We start from the raw sequence: 23,220 nt of genomic DNA, 5'->3' as shown, positions 1-23,220 counted from the left end.
CTGGACATTGTATGATTTCCCATGGCCCACTGGGTGGACTGTGGGAGAGTGTGGGCTATGATGTGGACCATTGACCATGAGGTGCAGTGGTACTCAGAGATGTATTCACCAAATGCAATGAATGTCTCATGATGATGGAGGAGGTTGTTGTTATGGGGGTAGGAGTGGGGGGGAGGGGGTGGGGGGCATATGGGGACCTCATATTTTTTAAACGTAACCTTAAAAAAATAAATAAAGACAAAAACAAAAACAAAAAACATTGGGAGGGGGAAGTGGACTTGGCCCAGTAGTTAGGGCATCCATCTACCACATGAGAGGTCCATGGTTCAAACCCCAGGCCTCCTTGACCCGTGTGGAGCTGGCCCAAGTGCAGTGCTGATGCGCGCCAGGAGTGCCATGCCATGCAGGGTGTCCCCGTTTAGGGGAACACCACGTGCAAGGAGTGTGCCCCGTAAGGAGAGCCACCCAGCGTGAAAAAAGTGCAGCCTGCCCAGGAATGGTGCTACCCACATGGAGAACTGACACAGCAAAATGACGCAACAGAAAGAAACACAGATTCCCTGTGCCACTGACAAGAATCCAGGTGGACGCAGAGGAACACACAGCAAATCGACATACAGAGAAGACTATTGGGGGGGGGGAAGGGGAGAGAAATAAATAAAAAATAAATCTTTTTAAAAAAAAGACGTGGACAAGATTTTTCAAAGCAGCACACTGGAAAATACCCCAAAGCTGGTGGCAACCTAAATGCTCAGCAGTAAAATGGGGCAATAAATTGTGGTATGTTCACCCAGTGAAATCCCATACATCAATGAGAACAGACACTCTACAGAAACACACAACACATACATCTCAAAAATAGAATCTCAAGCCAAAGAAGCTGGTCTCAAGAGAGTAGATACAATATGACTTGAATTTTGCAAAGTTGGGAAGCAGAAGTGTTGGTGGCTCCCTGCAGAGGCGGGGCCTGTGGGAGGCTGGTGATGGGTCTACCGGTCAGGGTGGCGGCACCTGAGTCTGCTCACTTAGTGAACATGCATCCCTCTGCGCTTACAAGTTGTGCAGTTTTCTGTGCACAGGATGTACTTCAATCAAGTCTGCATTCAAAAGGAGATTTAGGAGAAAGAACCAATTGGACGTGATGACCCGTTAGAAGTCGGAGAGAGACTTGCCCCTTCTAGAAGCCGAGCTGCCCCGCCATAGTGTGGAAGCTGCAGCGGGACATCACGCACGGCCCCCCCGGGCCAGCGGGGCGCCCCCCAGGAGAGCTCCCCCCCCAGTGCCAGTGGCTCAGCCTCCAGCAGAAGCCCCCCCACCTGTGCTTGGCTCACCTGCGCTGTGTCCCTGCTGGCCCAGAGGGCAGCCTCTGCATCCGGGGGGCTGTGGCCCTGCTGTCAGCACTGCTGGGCCCTGCCTTCGCGGGGGCTCCAGGGTACGGAGCAGGGCTGAGCCCTGAGGCCTGACCTCTCTCACCGGAGCCTCAGGGGCCCCACCTGTGAACCAGCAGCAGCCTGGCCCTTGGCACCAGGAGATGAATCAGTTTTTGGGGTGACCTTCAGGTGAGGGTTTCAGCGAGGTGCTGTGGCGGTGCAGATTTGCAAATGGATTAGCCTAATCAAGAAGGTGAAAATGAAGAAATGGAAAATCTGCTCTTAGGACCAAGCTAATTTAGCGTCGCTGTAATTGGGAGTGAAAACATAAAGGGTGAAACCAGTAGGTAAACCTCTCCTCTCTCAGGAATCGCTTCCTTGCTTCAGAATCACAATGGAAGAGGAGATCACAGCACAGAAGTCCACTGGCGTGGCGGAGATTTTGGAACTGGACACAAGTTTGTGGGGCCTCCTTCAACCAGTGGCTCTGATGTTATTATCTGTGATGTTATTTTCTTTCCCCAAAAAAGAAGCAGTAGGAGAGGCACAGAAAACAGTTAGCGACTCCCAATTTTTGGTCTGAATAAGCAGGTAAACAGGCATTGCCCTTTACAGAGATGGGTGCGAGCAGGGAAGAGCAGGCCTGGGCGGGGCGGGGGCGGATGTGGGGAGAGGAATCAAGCATCAGCAGTGACTGGAGCTGTGCAAAGATCACGTCCAGGTTTAGACACGCTAGGATGGGGCCCCCAGCAGGCAGCCACATGAGGATGTCCCGCAGTCACCTAGGAGCTCGAGTCACCACCGACGGGAGGTGCTGATTTGGGAGTCCTCCCCATGGAGATGACAGGGCTCTAGACTGGGTGGGAGGGGAGGGGAGAAGGCCAAGGACGGAGGGAGAGGAGGGGCCTCGCATTCAGGAAAGGCTCCAAGGGAGCCCAAGCAGAGCACTGGCCGGGTGGAAGGAAGCCAGGAGGGGGTGGCAGCCACAGGCCCAGTGGTGCCACGGAAGGCCTGAGCAAACCTGCCTAAGGCTGCTGAGAGGGCAAGGCGAGATCGGAGAACTGAGCGTGGATTTGGCGATGTGGCGGTCCTCGTGGACTTGTCAAGGGCAGGTTCTCAGAATCGTGGATGTGAAAGTGTTGAGCAGGGAGGACGGAATGGGAGGCCAAGACAGGACAATGTCAAATAGAGATGGCACTTCCCAGAGATTTGCTGTGCCCGGGAACCGAGAACTGGGGCGGAAGGTGGCAGACGCAGTGAGGTGGGATTCCAGAGCGGAACTCCTGTGGCCATTGTGGACCACTGAGCAGGGCCCGGTGGAGGGAGGAGCCATGGACATGAGGAGAGGGAGGAGGCCCTTGGACCATCGCTGGAACCAGGTCACTGAGCAGGTTGGATGGGAATGAGATCCAGAGCCAAGCAGTCCAGGTGGAAGAAAGAGCACGATCCGAGCACCCAGAGCCTGGGGACCTGGCACATAAAGCGCTGTGGAGGCGGGCGGCCCTGCTGCTGATAAAGGCTGCACAACCTCTGCTTCCTGCCACCTCCATCCGGGCCCCAGGGGAGGCGGGATTCAACAGTTTCTTCTAAGAAACAGTTCCCTCCCAGGGCAGAGGCAGGGAGCCTTGGGGCTGGGCGCAGTGCGGCGCCCTGGGCTTGCACATCCTTGGGCAGCGCGCAGAGCCCGTGGGTGCCCTGGCCCCAGCAGCGCTCCGAGAAGCCCCAGAGCCAGGCAGAGCGCCAGGATGGTGGAGTTCGCGCCCCTTGCCGTGCCGTGGGACCGCAGGCTGCAGACGTTCGGCGTCCTGCTGTGGGTCTTCTCCTTCCTGGTCTTGCGTAAGGCAGCTGGGCGGGGGTGGGGCTGGGGGTGCGGTGGTGGGAGACCGTGGCTGTGGCCGGGGGTGGGGAGACCAGAGACGGGGGCGCAGGGTGCCACTGGAAGATGCTCGCCCCGAAGGGACTTGGCAGCGCCCACAGCCCCTGCCCAGCGGCCCTGGAGAGCCGGGTGGGTAGGCACTGAGTCCACCGCCCTGGCTTTGGGCAGGTCACTTAACTTCCCTGGGCTGCCGATTGTCCCTTGATTCTTGGGCAGAGACCCGGGGCGCGGGCTGGTGTGAGGGAGGATAGAGCTGATAGTGGAAAAGATCCAGGAGCCTCAGGGGGCTAATGGGGTCAGGAAGAGGGGGGACAGGCATCCTTCCTCCCCCACAGAGGAGGGAACTAGGACTGGAGGCAGGTGGGAAAGAGGGAGGAAGGGGGAAAGAACAGGACAGGGAGGAAAGGGGGGGGCTGGGAGGGGGGACTGGGGCAGCCTCGGGCTGAGCAACGCGCCCGCTGTGGCCTGGCCGGCCTCCTGCCTGACCTGCCCAGGCCCCCCTCGGTCACCTGCAGAAGGGGGCGCAGTCGCGGCCTCACGGGCTGCGGGGCAGGCGAAAGGAAACGTGCGCTTTGGCACAGTGCAGACCTGGCCGGGACCCTGGGCCGTGATGGCACAGGAGGGGAGGGGCGCGCCCCCTGCACCCCACCCGCGATAAACACACCGAGTGTGACAGCGGAGGGCGGCATTCCCAAACTCCTGCGCTGCTGCAGTGAGCGTTGGGAAGAGGCAGGTCCCGGGAACGCGGGATGCGGTGTCCCCCGCGGCAGGTGACAGGTGACCGGGCCGCCGCCCAGGGCTGGTGTTCAGTCTGTAGGCAGGATACCGACGCAGTCCCTGCGGTTTGGCCCTGACCGCCCCCTCCCCGCCCTGCCGCTAAGGGATTCCCCTTGGCAAAGCGGCCCTGCGAACCCTGCCCTGGCCAGGCCGGAATCCCTTCTGATTGGTGGATTTCACTGCCCCAGGGGTTGGTAAACTCTTCTCTCTTTTTTTTTTTTTAAGGATTTTTTTCTTTCTAAAGGAGGTACTGGGTAGTGAACCTGGGACTTTGTACATGGGAAGCAGGTGCTCAAATCACTCCCCAGTAAACATTTTTCATACCCCTCAGTCCGTTATCCCCATTGCAAGGTGTGCAGGGAACTGAAATGTCTTAAATGCCCTGGCTTGCCCGTCTGGAGTCCTGGGCTCCTCCTACTACCAAAGAAAGGAAAGCAAAGGAGGCGGGGAAAGGGGAGAGGGGCCGAGGGGCTTGGGAGAAGGTGGGCGTGGAGGTGGGAGGAGAGAGCACGGCAAGGGCCACGTCCAGGGCAGCCAGCAAATTCTGCTGGCTCCTGAGCACCTCGGGACAAAGGGCACCGGGGACCAGAGCCCCGTGGCTCTGCTGGGATCACCGGCGACGAGGAACCTCGTGCTCAGCTGGGCTTGTGCCGTTGTTGAGAACAGGAGTGTGTCTGCATGCTCACTCCCCCACCACCCTACCGCAGGCCCTTGGCACGTGCCTAGCCCTGCTACCCCAGGAGCCTGGACTCCCAGGAGTGGCATGGAGGGATGAAATCAGCCTTGGGCCTGGGAACCAGAAGAACGACTGCTGAAGAAAGGGTTGTGGGTCCACTCGTGCCAGGTGTGGGGCTGTACCTTACCCTTTATTCCGAGGGCAAAGGGAAGCCTGGGTAGGCCTTTAGGCAGGGGAGTGACAAGGTCCAATCTGTGTGTTCAAGGCCCCCGTGGCTGCTGGCGCTCTCCACCGTGTTTGGGGTGTGGGGGGGCAGTCCCAGTCCAGCTCAGGGTCAGCAAATTACAGACCAGAGGTCAAATCCAGGTCCAACAACAGTGTTTCTTATATTTTTAAATAGTTACCTTTTAAGTCACTACTTATGTACCCAAATAATAGCCTCAAATTTCCCTCTTGGGCTGCAGTCTAAAATATTTACTATCTGGCCCTTTAAGAGGAAGTTTGCCCACCCGGGTCTGGAGAGGCTGGCGTGGGGTGGGAGGAGTGTCCCGGTCCAAGAGACAGTCAGAAGATCCCATCCCCAGGTCCCCAGGCCCGGGGACCACAGGTGGATGGCGAGGGAGGCAGGAGGACAGGCTGCGGTCTCGGCCCCCGCACGGCCGGCTGTCCCCACCAAATTCAGGGGAGGAGAAGGCTTGGGGAGTTAGGGGGACACATGCCATGGTTGATTTTGAGGGTCTGTCAATTGGCATTTACATCCCTAGACTACCATTTTCAGCCACATCACCATTTATAAACTAACTTGCTCACTATGTGCTACCATCCACTCTATACGTTTCCACACTTTTACGGAAAAGCTAATTAAAATGGCTACATACATTAAACATCACTAGTCTATCTTAGCCCTTCTCTTATCTTCTTTAAGAATTCACCACCTACCACCAGGTCTTGGAGATATTTTCCTATAATTTCTTCTAGAAGTTTTATGGTTCTTGCTTTTATTTTTAGGTTTTTATCCAGTTTGATTTAATTTTTGGAAAAGGTGTGAGACAGGGGTCCTCTTTCCTTCTTTCGGCTATGGATATCCAGTTCTTTCAGCACCATTTTGCTGAATGGACTGTTCTGCCTGAGCTGTGTGGGTTTGACAGGCTCATCTGAAATCACTTGGCCATACCTGAGAAGGGCTGTTTCTGAACCATCAGTTTGGTTCCATTGGTCTATATGTCTGTCTTTATGCCAGTACTATGCTATTTTTACCACTATAGCTAGGTAATATGATTTAAAGTCCGGAGATGAGGGTTAACTTTTTTTTTTATGATGTTTCTGGCTATTCAGGACCCCTTAGCCTTCCAAATAAATTTGATAATCATGTTTACAATTTTTTAAAAAAATGTTGGTGGAATTTTTAATGGGGTTGCATTGAATCTGTATATCAATTTGAGTAGAACTGACATTAATGATATTCAGTCTTCCACTCCATGAGCATGGAATGTTCTTCCAGTTATTTAGGCCTTTTTGGATTTCTTTTAACACTGAGTTGCAGTTTTCTGAATACAAGTGCTTTACATTGTTGGTTAATGTTATTCCTGACTATTTGAGTTTTATCTGTCCTATTTTCTTTTCACCACTCTTTTGACACTTTTAGTTACCTTTATTGACATAATCTTCATTTCTCGACTCTTCCAGGTCTCTCTCTCCTGTCTTTTCTTTTCAGGCTCTAGCACACCCTTTAGTCTTTCCTGAAAATCTGTTCTCTTGCTTAGAAATTCTCTCAGTTTCTGTTTACCTGTGAATATTCTAATCTCACCCTCATTTTTGAAAAACAGTCTTGCTGGATATAAGATTCTTGGCTGGAAATTTTTCTCTTGTAGTATCTTAAATATATCAGATCGCTGTCTTCTTGCCACCATGGTTTCTGGTGAGAAATCAGCACTTATACTTATTGGGTAGCCCTTATATGTTTTGTTTTTTTTAAGGATTTATTTTATTATTTATTTCTCTCCCCTTCCCCACCCCCCACCCCCACCCCCCATGACCCACCCCGGTTGTCTGTTCTCTGTGTCTATTTGGTGCATCTTCTTTCTCCACATCTGTTGTTGTCAGCGGCATGGGAATCTGTGTTCCTTTTTGTTTTGTCCTCTTGTGTCATCTCTCCGTGTGCGCAGTGCCATTCTTAGGCAGGCTGGACTTCTCTTTTGTGCTGGGCAGCTCTCCTTATGGGGCGCACTCCTTGCGCATGGGGCTCCCCCACGCAGGGGACATCCCTGCGTGGCCCGGCACTCCTTGCGTGCGTCATCACTTGCGCATGGGCCAGTTCCACATGGGTCAAGAAGGCCCAGGGTTTGAACTGCGGACCTCCCATGTGGTAGACGGATGCCCTAACCACTGGTCCAAGTCTGCTTCCCGCCTTTATATGTTATGCATTGCTTTTCTCTTGCCATTCTCAGAACTCTCTGTTTGTCTTTGGTATTTGATATTCTGAATAGTATATCTTGGAGTTGATCTATTCAGCTTTTTTCAGATGGGAGTATGTTGTGCTTCATGGACATGGATATCTATGTCCTTCAATGGGGCTGGGAAATTTTCTACCATTATATTTTCAAATATTCCTTCTTCCCCTTTTCTCTCCTCTTCTCCTTCTGGCACAAGCATGACATGTCTGTTTGCATGTCTTTTGCTGTCATTTAGTTCCTTGAGAACTTGTTCGATTTTTTCCATTTTTTTCCTCATGTATTCTTTTGTGTGTTCACTTTCAAAGGCCATTTCTTCAATCTCAGTAATCCTTTCTTCTTCCTCCTCAAATCTGCTATTATATGATTCCAGTGTTTTTGAAATTTCATTTATTGCAACTTTCCCATAAAATCTGCTATTTTTCTATGTCTGCTTTCAAATTCTTCTTTGTGTTCAGCCAGTATCTTCTGAATATCCTTTATCTCTTTAGTCATCATATTGAAATTATTAAGGAGATTTGTTTAAACATCTGTGATTAGTTGTCTTAACTCCTTTATGTCATCTGGAGGTTTATCTTATTCCTTTAACTGGGCCATAGCTTCCTGTTTCTTGGTGTGGATTGTAATTTTTTGTTGGTGTCTTGGCATCTGGCTTACTAGAGTATTTATTCTGGGTACAGTTTTTCTCTTTAGTTTAGGGCTTCCTGCCCTTTCTCCCTTGCTGGTTTTGCAATTGGAGCCAAGGATGTAATTGGTGTTATAAACTGTGGAGGCTCAAGCTGCCCTCTTTGCCCCAGGGACCAGTGCAGCTTCTCCCAACTTTCTCCTTCACCAGAGGTAGGAACAGAGTCACAACTGTGTGGAATAATCCAAATCATGCAGGCCTAGACTGTAGTTGCCCAGAGATACTGATAAAGCTTCATGTCCCTTTCTCCCCTGCCTGGGGTGGGGATGGAACTGCAGCTGTGGGTAGCAATCTGTGCAGTGCAGGTCCAAGATGACCGCAGTTGCCCCTGTAGACTTCTGTGCCAGCCAAAGGTACCTGCAGTTCACTGGATATGCTGGTGCAGGACCAGCCAGCCTCCTCTCTGCCAGAGCCTGTGCAAACTATTTATTTTACCAGAGGGGATAGATGCTCTAGGTGGGATTCTTTATTTGTGTTTTTTTACATTTCAATATTTTAATGTGAAAAATAAAAACAAGTCAACTTGAATGTAAGTGGCAAAAGCCCAGTCCCTCTCATCCTTGTCCCTTGTTCCCCGGCATCCTGTCCCCTTCTTCCCAACTATGGGAGTCCATCCATCTTCCAGGCATGTGCAAATGTTCTTTTTCTTTTTCATAAAAATTTTTGCATTTTGCTCCCATTGTTCCACAACTTCATCTTTTAGAAGTTTTAGTATAAAATATTTCAGACAAACAAAAGGGAGTCTCGCATCTCCTGCCCAGGTTAGGACAGGCTAAGGCAGTGACAACCCACCAGCCTGGGCACAGGAGGGAAGCTGAGCAGAAGGAGCTGCCTGTGAGAACACCCACCTGAGGCTGCCATTCCTTCCCGTTTTTAAAGAAGCAACAGATGTCTGGGTTTTACATGCAGACCTCCCTTTTAAATTTTCAGTAATTCTTTCAATAGCATTTAAAAATGACAGGCCGTAAAGCCAGCACTGGATGGTCATCTCCATGAGGTCAGGGATCTCTGTATCTTGTTCACTGCTGTACAAGCAGCACCTGGAACATTGCAGATGCTCCACGTAAAGCGAACATCTGTGAACTCCAATCTGCATCCTCTGGCTTATGAAACTTTACTGAGTTAAATGCCCCCTCCTCCAGGAAGCATCCCAAGATTGGCAATCCCCTTCTGCCCTGCTTTCAAATGGACTACACAGCTGGAAGCTGGCCTTCTTGGAGGACACGTGGTGTTGAGTGGAGGCAATATTGGGGAGAGAGCAGTGTTCTCTGGGGAAGATGCTCCATTGGCATCAAGTGGCTGCCTTACAGATCACCTGGCCCTGAGATGAAGCCATGATTAGCCTGCAAAAAGGGAGGGAGAATTGTTGGTGCAGAGAGAAATTCCACACTGGGCCTGGTCCCAGCTGTGCTGCACCTCTGACCTGCAGGGAAGCCAGGAGCTTGGCCCCTTCCTTGCTCACCTTCTCCAGGAAAGGACAGTGCAGGCAGAGGAAACTGTGAGCACAAGCTCAGAGGCAGAAGGGGGCTCAGTGAGTATCAGAACACTGAGCAGCTTCCTTTCACAGACAGCAAAATCCATACTTCGTTCATTTCTGTGCACTCCTCTTGATTTACAGTGTTAAAACACAAGTTTCATCCCATGAGCTCCGAAACCTGTAAGGGGTTTAGTTTGCAAACTGAGTAAAATACATTCTTCATTCACTTCTACTGCAGCAGAAGGGGAGAGGCTTGGCTCACGGGAGCGGGAATGCCAGGCTCAGGTGCTTGCACTGCTCCTCGAAGTTTCAGGAAAGCTGTGGAAGGGGTTTAATTAAAATAGGGACCGAGCCAGATTTATCTTTGGAAAGACAGGGCAGAGGGTTAAGGAGAAAGCTGCTCTCCTGTGTGTCTGAGGTCCCAAAAGATGGAAAGTAGGACAGCTCATCCAGCCAGTCACTCCCCATCCATTTATAGAGCACCTGCTGTATGAATAGGCATTTCCCGCCTGTGAAAGCAGTGTTAGTATTTCAAGTATTGCAGAATCTTTTGCAGGGAGGCAGGGGGAGGGAAAGGGGAAGACTGGAGTGAACGAGGCAGCCTGGTGCAGTGGGGGGATGAGCTTTGGAGCTGGGCTTCCCCGGGCTCCAGTCCCTGCTCCAGGAACAAGGAGGGCTGGTTCCGCGCGAGCCTCCATCTCCCTGAAGGCAAGGGAAGCTGCTCTCGTCCCTCGGGGGCCACGGGCTGGACAGATGGAGCTGCTAGCGTGGGGCGAGTGGGGACGGCGTGGCCTGGGCAGCCATACTTGCCTCTCTGGGACCTCCGACCACTGACCGCCTGCTTCCCTCCCCAGCCCACCTCTGCGTCACCGCCTTCATAGGCCTCCTGTGCACGAGGCTCTGGCTCTGCGCTGTGCTGTATGCGGCCTGGTGGTGTGTGGACCGAGACACACCGTGGCAGGGGGGCAGGTGCATGGAGGCCCTGAGGCACTGCTTCCTCTGGAAGTACCTGAGGGACTATTTCCCCACCGTGGTGAGTGATGAGGCTGGTCCGGGTGGGGAGAGGGGTGGCAGGGCCCAGGGACCCCACATCTCCATGGGAATCCTTGTCTGGCAGGCAGGAGCCTGGACTTCCACTGCTGTGGGGCTGGGAAGAGGGGCAGCTTCTCGGGCACGCGGGGCCAGTGTGAGATTGACGGCCGTCCAGGATGCAAAGGCACTCTGTGACGCGTGGAACGTGACGCACGTGTGTGTTTTACAGATGCAAACCTCAAGGCCCAGGTTGGGAAGGTGAAGGTAATAAACTCACAGGTCTTAAGAGACTGTCTAGCCCCATGCATATCCATCAGACGAGGAGACCGATGCCCAGAGAGGGACAAGGGTGTGAGCAATGACACACAGCAAGTTCTTTTACTGGTTTTAAAGTTTGTGCTTTGACTGTGGGTGAAGGGGCAGAGAAAAGAGCCCTGACTCTGGTATGCTGTGTGCCCCATTCTGAGCCTCAGTTTCCCCATGTAGCCAGTAAGCAGACTGGACCCCCACTGCTCTGAGTGCCTTTGAGTCTCCGGCTCTCTGACTCGAGGCTCCTCCTGGCCGTGATGGCCACTTGGCCCCAGGCTTGAGGGTCACCTGAGGGGAGGAGAGCGTTGAATCTGAGGGAGCCGATCCCTCAGCTCCTTCACAGACTCCAACAGACCAAGCCCTTGGCTCTAAGCAGCTGGGCAGGACTGGTTTACTGACCAGATAGGATAGGATGGGCAGGCAGTGGGGACAGAAGGAGGTGCCTGGCAGGGGCGGTTGCCCCTCCTCAGAAACAGGGCAAGGAAAGGTGTAAGGTGTGGTCTCAAGTTAGACAGACTGGATGCTAATCCCACGTCTGCTGCATACTAGCTGTGTGACCTTGGGTGAGTTGCACCGTCTCTCTGAGCTTGTTTCCTCACATGTAAATGGGGGTGATGCCACATACCTCATAGGGTTGTGTGGGGTCAAGGCGACAATGCAAGTAAAGCACCTGGAAGGTTCCTAGGAACTGGCAGCTTTGGTTATTTTCCTGAGCCAGTGGGGACTCGAGGAGGCAGGGGTGTGGCTGGGGGCTCGGGGAGGCTGTGATGGCTGGAGCCCTGCTGCCCTGACCTGCCCCCCTGAGTAGCCTCTCCTGTCCCTCCAGGAGTCAGGGCCCGGCTGGTAAAGCTGGGACTGCCAGTGGGAGAGTGGGCGAAGGAAATCGGCTGGTAAAGGTTAAAACCTGCCCAGGACATGAAAACTCAGCGGGGCAGGGCTCCGGCTGGGCCGCCTGCTGAGAGGCCTGGGGCCCGACAAGGACCAGCAGAGGCTGAGCAACAACTGCAGGTCCTGCGGGGCAAAGGGCAAGGGCAGGGCACAGGCGAGGGTGGGAGGGTGGCTGGCAGAGAAGGCCGCGGCCCTGGGGGTGGTAAATGCTGATGGGCAGAGCCCGTGGGCAGGGGCATTGCTGAACTGGGGGTCTGGGTGGGGCAGTCTTCCCTGCCCCCTGGATCTGCTTCCTCTCAGGGGCCCCTCCCAGGTCTCACTGGCAGAGACAAGCAGGGCCCTGGGTGTGTCACGGGCACAGTCCCTGGTTCCCCCCCAGGACCCTAGAGCTTTGAGATTCTGAACTCCCTTCCCAGCCTGAAGAGCCTGGAGAGTCAGAGTTTCTTGGGGAGGGAGTGGCTGTGGCCCAGGGAGAGAAAAACCCTCCAGTCCAGTCAAGGGAAAGCGTAAGCAGGTTGGGGCCTCCAGGAGGAGTCTGTAGCTCCTAGGTCCCCCTCCCTCTGCCAGCCGAATCCTGAGCTCACCCGGAAAGCAGGGCATGGAAAGGTGGTCTGGGAAGGGCCCAGCCCAGGCAAAGGGCTGGGCGCTGGTCCCAGTGGAGTTTTGACAGTAGCCTGGTGTTCAACGTGACTAGAGGAGAAGGTGCTCCGGGGCATGGGCCGAGAGAGGTTTGCAGGGACAAGACACCCAAGCCATAGAACTGGACTCCTCAGGTGACAGAGAGCAGGGGGACAGCCTCTCGGGCAGCCCAGTGGCCTCCAAAGGACAGTGTCTGGGCTCTCTTTGCACCCTGAGCCACTGCCAGTTACAGGTCTGGCATAACTGGTGCTGCTTGGTGCCTTTTCCAGCGTGGGGACTCCGTTTGCACAAATTCCTCATGTGCAGTTGTGTGGGCCTGCTGTGTCCCTCAATGCCTTGCATCGCCACCCGCCGAGGGTGGGCAGTAACACCCAGCGGCTGGCAAAGGGCAAGATGCCTTTCACATTGACCTTGCGTGTCCCTGCTGGGCTCCTGCGGGGCAGTACTGCCACCTACAGACCCCCTTCCAGCAGACCTCGCAGGAGACCCTCTGGGCCCTGCAGGGATCTTGGGGTGAGCAGGAGACAGCGAGCCCCGGCTCTGCCAGGAGCTCCTCAGCATTCACGAGCCTCTGCGTCCTCTGTGAAAAGAGAGCAGCCCCCGCCCACCCCGCGTCCCACCAGCTCTTATGGGATTTATGCACCAGCCCTGACGTGGTACTTCAGGCCCAACCAGGAAACGGCTTCTGGCTTGGTGCCACCTGAAGTCCCCTGAAGGCCCACCAAAGAGCTAGTGCAGAGAACGGGCAATGCTCTGTGTCAGAGGAGCTTCTGCCCCCTTGGGCTGAAGGTCTGAGCGGAGCTGGGGAGATTTCATCATCGCCGAGCAAACACTGCACAGGAGGCTCAGGAGGGTGCAGTGCCCTGCCCGGGGTGTGTCCCTCGTTGTCAGGAAATGCTGTCCCCATAGTTCTGGTCAGAGCCAGCTTGGGGCAGCACAGGGCACCTCCCTGAGCCCCCCTGTCCCCACCACCCTCACCTGGGACAGCCCCTCAGCTCCCCCTCAGCGCCCAGGCTTCCTCTCAGCACACAGGGGTCTCCGCCTGAGTCAGAGGGGCTCTTGGCCGGCTGCTCGCCCGGGCTGGGAACTCCGGCTTACACAGCCCTGAGGACGGGGCGCTCCCTCCCTGAGACGGCTGCTTCATTGCGGGAGAAGGGCTGTCTTCCCGGGAGCTGGGGCCGGTCTCCTGCCATCCTCCTAGGAGTCCCACCTCTGCCTTTTGCAGGGGGAGCTGGTTCAGAGGCCCCTGCCCGCAGCCCTAGGCTGCCCTGAGGGGCCTGGGGGCTTCCACGTCCCCCCCAGCCAGGCGGCTCTCCAGCAGGGCTTCTCAACCTCTGCACTGTTGCCATTTAGGGCTGGAAAACTCTCTGCTGTGGAGGCCTGGCCTCACCCCTGCCCTCTACCCACTAGAGGCCAGCAGCACTGACCCTGAAGTGGGACAACCAAAAATGTTTGCAGACATTGCCAGATGTCCCCTGCAGGGCAGGGGGCCAACATTGTCCCTGTTGAGGCCCACTGCTGGTGGGTGGGGGTGGTCTCCTCAGCTCCTCCTCCCTGGCCCCGTCAGCTCTTCACTGGCTCCTCTTCTGCCGACACCCCCAGTCCCTCCTCCATGCGGCGCAGGACCAGCCCAGCAGTGACTCCCAGCACACCTGGAATGAAAGCTAAACTCCACGGCAGCCTGAGGGCCTTGCACCTGGGCCTCTGCCCACCCAGCCCTCTCCCGCCTCCCTTGCCCCTTTGCTGCCTTAGTTTTCCCGACATGAGTCACGTCCCTGGCACTGGTGCCCTTACTTGAAGTGCCTTTAAGCCCCGCTGCCTTTCACCTGGGGACTCCCACAAGGCTGGGCCGGCTGGCTGTGCCCACGGGGCCAGGCTGCCTGGGCCCACCTCCTGGCCCTGCCTCTTTACTAGGTCAGCGGGTGAGCAAGGTCATTACCCTTGGGTCTCGGATTCCTCATCTGTGCAATGGGGGCAGCGACGTCCGTACTGCCTCACAGGCTTGACGGAGGATGATGCTGCATGCAAGGTGCCTGGCACATAGTAGGTGCCATGGTGCCCGCCACATCTGCCGCACTTTCCAGATTTCCGGGCCTGGCATGCACTGTATCTCTTCAACGCTAAGACATACCAATATTTTATGTACCAGTGAGAAAAACTTCTTCCAGTTAGAATAGCCAGCGCCTCTTGATTTCACAATGTTAAATATGAAAACATGTGCATCTCAGAGCTGATGGAAGAGTGTCTGTGAGATGAGGGCAGGCCTGAGGAAGGAGGAGAGGGCAGGGCCAACACCTCACCCCAGAGGCCGAGGAGGATGGACACTGGCCCAGAGCCATGCAGGGAGTCGCCGCCTGTGCCAGGGAGATGCCAGGCCTCTCCAGCCATCGGGCCACCATGCACAGGTGCAGGGAAGGACCCATCCTAAAAACTGCAGTCCCCAGGAGAATCGCTCTTAGTAACCTGAGCAGCTTCACACAGTGGCCAAGTGGTGGAAATAGCTGAAATGTCCATCAACTGATGAAAAGACAGACAAACTGCGGTCCAGGTAGACAATGGAATAGTATTCAGCCATCAAAAGAAATGAAGTGCTGATTCATGGACGACCCCTGAACACATTAAGCTGCGTGAAAGAAGTCAGGCACAAAAAATCACAAAGGATTCCATTTACGGGAAATATCCAGAAGAGGCACATCTATAGAGGCCTAAATTAGATTAGTTGTTGCCAGGGCTGGGGGAGAAGGGGAGAACAGGGAGTGATTGCTAATGGGACAGGGTTTCTTTTTGAGGTGTTGAAAGCATTCTGGAATTACACAGCAGTGTAGGTTGCACAACCTTTTGGATGTTCTGAAATCACTGAATTGCACAATTAAAATATGGCATACAAAATATATTAGTAAAAAAAATTAGCAACATCCAGAGCCTAGTAACTTGGCTCAGCCCCCTTGCCTGGTGCCAAACCAGCCTGACAGCACAGGCACCCAGTCAGAGTGCGCCCCAGACATCAGCCCATCTTTGCTTAGTCACACTCCCCTATCCTAATGGAACCGAGGGGGCGAGACAGAGAACACTGCACTTTACAGTTTGTAAATCTCTCCCCTTCTCTCTGTATATCCCCCTGGAATCCAACCGTGACCCTGCCAGGGAGGCGTTATCACTGTCCTGGTGAGACAGAGGGAAAACTGAGGTACGGAGGGGGCAGCAGCCTGGCAAAGGGCACGTCATGAGCCAGCGGCAGAGCCTGGCCTGCTGCCTCTCTGGAGCAGGGCCCTTTCACCTGCAGCCCAGGTGACACATTGGAGCAGGACAGGAGCAGGCGCCTCCTTCCAAGGAGGCTGCCTTGGCCTCATGCACCCGCAGGCTCATTCCTTCATTCCTTCACTCCACAGCTTTCCAGAGCATCTGCCCTGTTCCAGGCCTGCATGGGTGCTTCTGGTACGTGGGCTCTAATCTTGAGCCCTCACAGTGCTGGGATGATAGACCGGGGAACAGGGGACAGATAGAAGGTGGTAGTGCAGAAGACACCAGCAAAGAATATGTCCGGGGAGGTGCAGACTGGGCCTCGGGGGGCAGTCATGGGCCCACCAGGGCCCACTCCTGGACGCGAGCAGATGCGTGTACAAACGCTGGCACCCGTGCCTGGACACAGGCCCTCACATCACCAGCATTTTTCTCTATGCAAATTTGTCTTTATGAAGGAAGTAATCACTCATTCCTTCATGCATTCACTCGTTCTTTCATTGTTCATTTATTTCAACCTGGTAATACGATCTTGTTCAAGATGCACAAGAGACAAAAGGATATACAGTCAAAGTCTCCCTCCCACTTCATGTCCCATATCTCCAGGTCCCTTCCCCAGGGGTGACGTCTACTAGCAGCGTTTGGGGTGTCCAAATGCAGACGATGTATTTTTCCCTCCTGTGCCCAGTTGGTGGCATTCTGCACACACTATCCTGCCCCCTGCTCTTTCACCTGCTGATCTGTTGTGTTCCTCATCTCGTATCAGGACAGGAAGAGCTGTTCACACTTCTCTATGCACAGTGATCCACCGTGTGTTTCATAATTTGTCAAAAAAAAGTCTTGTTGATGGACATTTGATGCCATGTGTTTTTTTTTATTTTATTTTCTTTGTGTGTATGTGTGTGTGTGTGTGTGTTTGAGGTACTGAGCCTGGGAATTGAAACTGAGGCCTTGTGTGTGGGAAGCTGGTGCGCAACCACTGAGCCACTTGGCTCCCCTGAGTTGGTTTTTTTGTTTGTTTCCTTGCTTTTTTTGTTTTTAGGAGGCACCGGGAACTGAAGCTAGGAACTCCCATTGGGAAGCAGGTGCTCACATCCATTCCCCCCTGGGGTTTTTGTTTTATTTATCCTCTCTCCCCAGATGGCACTGTCCTCTGTCTGCTCATTGTTTGCTTGCCTTCTCGAGGAGGCACAGGGAACCGAAGCCGGGACCTCCCATATGAAAGGCGCGTGCCCAACGGCCTGAGCCACATCCGCTCCCCGCAGGCCGCAGCGGGGCTGGCTTGTGGCATCTGCGCATTTAGGTGTCTGCTTGCTGCAGCGGGTAGGGCGTCTGCTCATCTTCTTTAGGAGGCACTGGGACCCGAGCCCGGGACCTCTCCTGTGGTAGGTGGGTGCCCAACTGGTTGAGCCACATCTGCTCCCCTCCCCAAGTTTTTGATATTAACAAAGGATACGTTAGTGAATAACTTGCATAAATGTGATTTTGTACAAGGGTGAAAAATTCTATAAGCTCATTCTTCTGCAGCAGGGTTAAAAAGGTCAATTGTGGTTTTTCAATAATTTTGATGAATACTGACAAATTTCCCTTAAATGGAGATTGTACAAAATTACCCTTCTACCAGCAGAAAATGAGAACTTAAAAGCAAGTGTTTCAATGCACTGAGCAAGTTATGTTTTTAGAAAAACTACACCAGGTAGATTCCTGAGGCAGTACTTGTCTCAGGGAGAATCCCCAGCGATTGCTCTGCTCTGTCTATATTTTCACACCCAGCAAATCCCCCAGTGCATGAGGGGAGGAGGCTTGTCCTCATCTGGGGAGGCGTTGGGCCCTGCAGCCCTTCTGCGAAGAGTCAGTGGGTCTGTGGGAGTGGGACAGAGGCCAAGTCCAGTCAAGGACAGGTGGGCCTTGGGCTGGGAAGCCTAGGTGGGGCACCCAGGCCCCGTTGCTACCTCCCAGGCCCCTCCAGGTCCCTCCAGGCCCCTCCAGGAATCACCTGCTGAAAGGTGCATCTTGATGGCAGAGTGACCTTTCACGTGGGTGAAGCTGAGTCATCATGGGAAGGACAGCAGATTGCAGGGCCCGGGCCATCAGGGTGCTTCCTGCCCAGGGGTGGGGGTTGGGCCAGGATCCCTGGGGACCCTTCCAACTCCAACTGGCTGTGGCTTCCAGAACACAGGTCACTCTGAGGGGGGGGTCCACAGTTCCTGGCCGAGTGGGGATTGGATGGTCTCCTGAACAAACACTGGCCGTAGCAGACTCGGCTACACTGCCACCTCTCAGGACACCTGCCGCGAGCAGCGTTTGTTAACTCAGTCCCATCCCCACCCCATCCCCTTCAGCTAGAAGCTGCTAACCACAGGCAGGTCTCCCCCCACCCCGCAATCTATAATACGACACCTGCAGGGGCCCCACGCCCCCTCCATGCTGCAGGCCTGAGCAGACCCAGGCACATCGCTGTGCTGGAGCCCCCTTGGCCAGGGAAGGGAGTGGAGGCAGGGCAGCAGGCCTGGCTGGGGGAAGCAGAGGGCCGCAGGGTGAGAGATTTGCATTGCGAGGAGGAGGAAGCAGGACTGGAGCCACCCTCCTGGGTTGCCTGCTCTTTCAACAGGAATCCACTCCTGATATATCCTCTCAATGTTCACTCACAGGTCTTTTTTTTTTTTTAATATTTATTTCTCCCCACCCCCTTGTTTGCATTTGCTGTGTCTGTTTGTTGTGTGCTGGTCTTCTCTTTTAGGAGGCACCGGGAACCCAACCATGACCTCCCATGTGGGAGGGAGGCACCTAAATCACTTAAGCCACTTCTGCTCCCTGCTTTTTTTATCTCTCATTATGCTTTCCTCCTTGTTTCTCTTGTTGTGTCAGCACTCCCTGTCAGCCCCGCACATCAGCTCACTGTCTTGCTCCTCTTCTTTAGGAGGCACTGGGAACCCAACCGGGACCTCCCGTCAGTGGTAGGTGGGAACTCAATCACTTGAACCAGATCCTCTTCCCACTCACAGGTCTTTTTTTTTTAAAGATTTATTTATTTATTTATACCCCGCCCCCGTCTGCTCTCTGTGTCCATTCACTGTGTTTTCTGTGCCTGCTTGTCTTCTTTTTAAGTGGCACCAGGAACTGATTCTGGGATCTTCTGGAGTGGGTGAAAGGTGATTACTCTCTTGCGCCACCTCACCTCCCTCTTCTGCTGTGTCTTCCTATTTTCTCTCCTCTTGTTGCTTTATCTTGCTGCATCAGCTGACACTCCTGCACCGGGCAGCACTCCTGGATGGGGCAGCACTCCTGCACGGGGCAGCACTCCCACACGGGGCGGCATTCCCACATGGGGCAGCACTCCTGCACGGGGCAGCACTCCTACACAGGGCAGCACTCCCACATGGAGTGGCATTCCCACACGGGGCGGCACTCCGCATGGGCCAGCTTGCCATGCGGGTCAGCTTGCTCTCACCTGGACATGGAACCCTGGACCTCCTATATGGTAGACTGGAGCCCTCCTGGTTGAGCCACATCCCTTTCCCTCACAGGTCGTATATGCCAGGTTTTCTAACATTGTTTTCTTGCCATGGGCCTCGCTGGGCATGGTGGCGCCCGGTGTGGCCCTTTGGTGCCTTCAAACTATATTCTGTGCCTTAGCTTTGGTAATACCAGGAGCAGCGGGCATGCTGGTTCCAAATACCGCACCTTTACAGATGACGGGCCTAAGGCCACACAGCCGGGCAGTGGGGGGGCAGGGACGGCCACCCGGGGCCAGCGCGGGCTCACCAGGCCTTGTCCCTGCAGCTGGTCAAGACTGCAGAGCTGGACCCCTCCCGGAACTACGTCGCGGGCTTCCACCCCCACGGGATCATGGTCGCAGGCGCCTTCCTCAACCTGTGCATGGAGAGCACGGGCTTCTCGGCGCTCTTCCCGGGCACCCGGCGGTACCTGATGGCTCTGCCCTTGCCCTTCCGCGTCCCCTTCCTGAGGGACTACTTCATGAGCTTCGGTGAGCCTGGGGCCCGGCAGGGGCGCTGCAGGGCCGGCTGCCCGCGGGGCCGCGCGCTCCCCGCGCATGCGCAGTGGGAAGGAGGCGCCAGGGAAGCAGCGCCCGCAGCGGCGCGGGGCCTCGAGCTCCGGGAGAGCTGCAAAGAGGGACAGGGCTCGGGCCTGTCCTCAGGGGGCCCCGTGGGCACTGCTGGTGAACTGCACCCCGAGGCTGCCGCACCTTCCTCTCCCCCCAGGGCTGGTCACGTCAGACAAGGAGAGCGGCGCGCACGTGCTGAGCAGGAAGGAGGGCGGGAGCCTCCTGGCCATCGTGGTGGGGGGCGCCCGGGAGATGCTCGACGCCAGGCCCGGCGCCTACACGCTGGTGCTGCGGCACCGCAAGGGCTTCGTCAGGCTCGCGCTGGAGCACGGGTATCCGCCTTGAGGAGGAGGGGCGACTGCACAGATTCTGTTTTGGTGGGAGATGTACCGGCCCGTTTTCAAATGCCCAGAGAAGTTTCCACTAGAGGAGACTCGGTGTTCAGAGGGACTGGGTGGGAAGGAACGTGTTCCCCAAAGCTGACACTAGATCTGAGACCTTTGGGATCAGGGAGAATGAGGTGTGCGGTCCATTCCAAAGCTGTTCTTCCTTGGGGTAAGCCTCATTGAGGAATAGGAGCCAGCTGGGGTAGGGGAGATTTTTCTCGAAAGTTTGGAAAGATGGAAAACATCACGTGAGGTATTCTGATCTACCTGTCATGGTGCCAGTGAGAGGTCGTGGTCCAGAGAGGGGCAGAAACCTGCCAAAGGTCGGCGAGGGAGGCTATGGCCAATCCGGGAGAGAACCCAGACCTCCCATTTCCAGCACAGGGCTCTGTCCTCCACCCCAGATCCTGGGTGCTGTGTCCCTGAGGGAAGCGAGGTGCCTTCTTGGGAGATTCGTGCATGTCCTGACTCTTCTGTCTCTCTCCAGGGCAGCTCTGGTGCCCATCTTCTCATTTGGGGAGAATGAACTATTTGACCAGGTAAAGAATCCCCCCGGTTCCTGGTTGCGCCAGATCCAGAACCGGCTGCAACAGGTCATGGGCTTCTCCCTCCCACTCTTCCACGGCCGTGGAGTCTTCCAGGACAGCTTTGGCTTCCTGCCCTACCGTCGGCCCATCACCACCGTGGGTGAGTTAAGACCCAAGCTGGGAGGAGGTAGGCTGCAGGGACAGGGGCTTGGGCTGGGCACTGCAAGGGCACGTGGGGATGGGCAGGCACCTCTCTGTCCTCAAAGAGCGTATATTTATAGCCAGGGAAACGCACACACGGGCAGATAACCCTAATGCAAGGCAGCCTGGGATAAGACCGTAACACAAAGAGCAATAGTCCCTGCTGGTTACCGAGCCGCTGTGTGCCAGGCACAGCACTGGCTGACTTACATGCACTGTCTTGGTTTCTCCTAACCACCTGCACGGCAGGGATTATTATATCATTGACAGCAAGCTGAGGCCCAGAGAAGTTAAGTAACTTCCAGAAGATAACACTGCCTCTGAAAAAGCAAAATTGAGATTTGAATCAGGATTTATTATGCCAGAGAAGGAGGGTTTTTAATTCTGACCCAAGGATCTCAAAGCACTTATTGGAGAAGGTGGGTGAAGGGAGGGATGGTCCAGGCCTGGGTACATTGTTTGTCCCGTAGCAGTCAGTAGGCTCCGAATTTGAGCCTGCAGGATTTCCTGTGAGCAGTGGGCATGGACTTTAGTGCATCCCCTCTGAGCTGTCAGGAGACCTCTGCTTCTAGGATTCATATCAGGCTCCTCTGCCCAACACTGTAGAGAGAGGGCCCTTGGTCTCCTTCCACCCCTGTTAGTTCAGCAGACTTGGTGAGCTTCTAAGCCCTGCTTTCCCTGTGCTTTTCCTGGCTGCGTGGCCTTGAGCAAGTTACTTAATCTCTCTGAGCCTCATGGCCTTACATGCCAAATAGGAATGATAACAGATTCCATCCCCCCAGGAGTGCCACAAGGCTTAAAGGAGATAATGCAGGTAAAGCACATGGCACTGTCAGCTGCTGCTCTTGTTCTATCAGTACCGTGCCGTCATGCCCTAACCTCTTAGAACTGATCACCTGAAACTAGAGTGTGGAAGGGGTTTTCTACGAGCACTTTCCTGGGGCGATGCCCATGGGGTGCGCGCCTGCACCAAGGGCCCGTGTGGCCCCAGGTGGTTTCCACTCTGAGCCGCTGCCCGCTTTTGTGCCTTGCAGTGGGCAAGCCCATCGAGGTGCAGAAGACGCTGCATCCCTCGAAGGAGGAAGTGGATCAGCTGCACCAGCGCTACCTCAAGGAGCTGTGCAACCTCTTTGAGACCCACAAGCTCAAGTTCAACGTCCCCGCTGATCAGCACCTGGAGTTCTGCTGAGCGCCTCCAGCCAGAGGCGGGCTGTCCCCTGAGGCAGGGCCGACAGCCGTGGAGAGCATTAGAGAGCCCAGCTGGAGCTGCTGCCATCTCAGAGGGCTTCCTGGTGGCATTTGTTGAACACACCATCTCCAGAGACACCCCCACCCCCACCCCCAGACTCCTGCATATTCCACCCATGCCAGGTCCCAAGTCAGACCCGCAATGTGGGAGAGCAGGCCAGACTCTGGCATCTGTGATCCGCATGCCTGCTCTGAAACCTCTGCAAGTCTCTCTCTTCTTGGCCTCTGTCTGCTCACCTGTGCAATGGGAGAGAGGGCTGGACAAGAATGATTTCTGAGGTCTCTGTCCTCTGTTGTGATGTCACTCAATGGGCTGAGGAAAAAGATGAGTGACTGGGTTTTTCTTCCTTTACCACTGAGTGACAGCACAAAGAACAACCAGCCCCCAAACCCCTCTCCTACAAGTCCCTCCATCCTGCAAGTGCCCTCCTCCCCCAAGCTAGACAGGAGGGGGTGGCCACTACGTCCCCTGCACTCTCCTGAGGCATCTTCAAGTTTCTGAGTCCTTTGGGCTACAGAGTGGCAGCTAGAGGGTTCCAGAAGGTGGGTAAGGAGAACTGAGCTCCATCACTGATTGTTTCTGCATGACGCTCCCCTGAGCCTCAGTTTACCTGACTGGCTAAGATGACCTCTGATTCTCAGGCCTGACTCCATAGGTTCACCCCTGACTCACCCTTGGTAACCTCAGCCCCTGACCTCGGCACTAGAAGGGACCTCAGCAAATGTGACTGTAATAAATGGGTTGGGCCGCCTCTCCTCCTGGCCCCAGGCTGTGTCTTACTCCTCCTGAAGGTGGGCCAGGCTGGGCCAGGGGAGCCCACACTGGTGACTTCATGGTCCTCAGCCCCGAGCTGACGCCTCTGGCTCTCTCCTTCAGGGGCAGAAGGAAAGCGTCTGGTAGGAGGCAGGGCAGACTAGCACAGGGAATGACACCACATGCGAGGTCTGTGTGCTCGCAAGTGTCCCCAGGGTGGGTGAGAGGGCACAAGTGCCCTGACGAGAAGTCTGGATTCCTGCGTTTGGGACATGCGTCCCTGTAGCCCCTGCCCCCCTCTCCACCTTCCAGGGCCTTTTCTTTGGCAGCGGGCAGTGAGGGGCGGGGCATGGCTGGGCAGGCTGGCGCTTGCGAATCCCCCTCACACCCCAGCAGCGAAGCAGAGGCCTTGCCCTCCAGGGCAGAGCACGTGAGGAGCTACGCCATGGGTGGCATTTGGAGATGTTTCCATTAGGGTTTGAATCCTGGCTCCACCCCTTCCAGCGACCCTGGGCTAAGCGACGCTACCTCCAAACCTCAAGCTCATCATCTGAGAACGAATACAGTAACTGACCCCTGGTTTGGGGAGCGTGTCCTGAGAACGTCAGCCACTGCCTCC

The 23,220-nt window shown here is 55.1% G+C and overlaps 1 protein-coding gene across 1 annotated transcript; it reads left to right on the top strand.

The window, feature by feature from the left end:
• Positions 1-3,115: 3,115 nt before the first annotated feature.
• On the top strand, positions 3,116-22,892 carry LOC101433760 (2-acylglycerol O-acyltransferase 2-like). The gene is made up of 6 exons (XM_058305932.2): positions 3,116-3,206; positions 10,166-10,344; positions 19,203-19,407; positions 19,643-19,817; positions 20,359-20,558; positions 21,634-22,892. Exons 1-6 carry the CDS (start codon positions 3,116-3,118, stop codon positions 21,786-21,788), a joined length of 1,005 nt encoding a protein of 334 aa, XP_058161915.1. The 3' UTR covers positions 21,789-22,892.
• The last annotated feature ends 328 nt before the right edge of the window (positions 22,893-23,220 follow it).

The sequence above is a fragment of the Dasypus novemcinctus genome, chromosome 10 (genome assembly GCF_030445035.2).
Source record: "Dasypus novemcinctus isolate mDasNov1 chromosome 10, mDasNov1.1.hap2, whole genome shotgun sequence".
Taxonomy (NCBI): domain Eukaryota; kingdom Metazoa; phylum Chordata; class Mammalia; order Cingulata; family Dasypodidae; genus Dasypus; species Dasypus novemcinctus.
The sequence above is the reverse complement of the archived record's forward strand: the minus strand, read 5'-3'. Positions and strand labels throughout refer to the sequence as shown.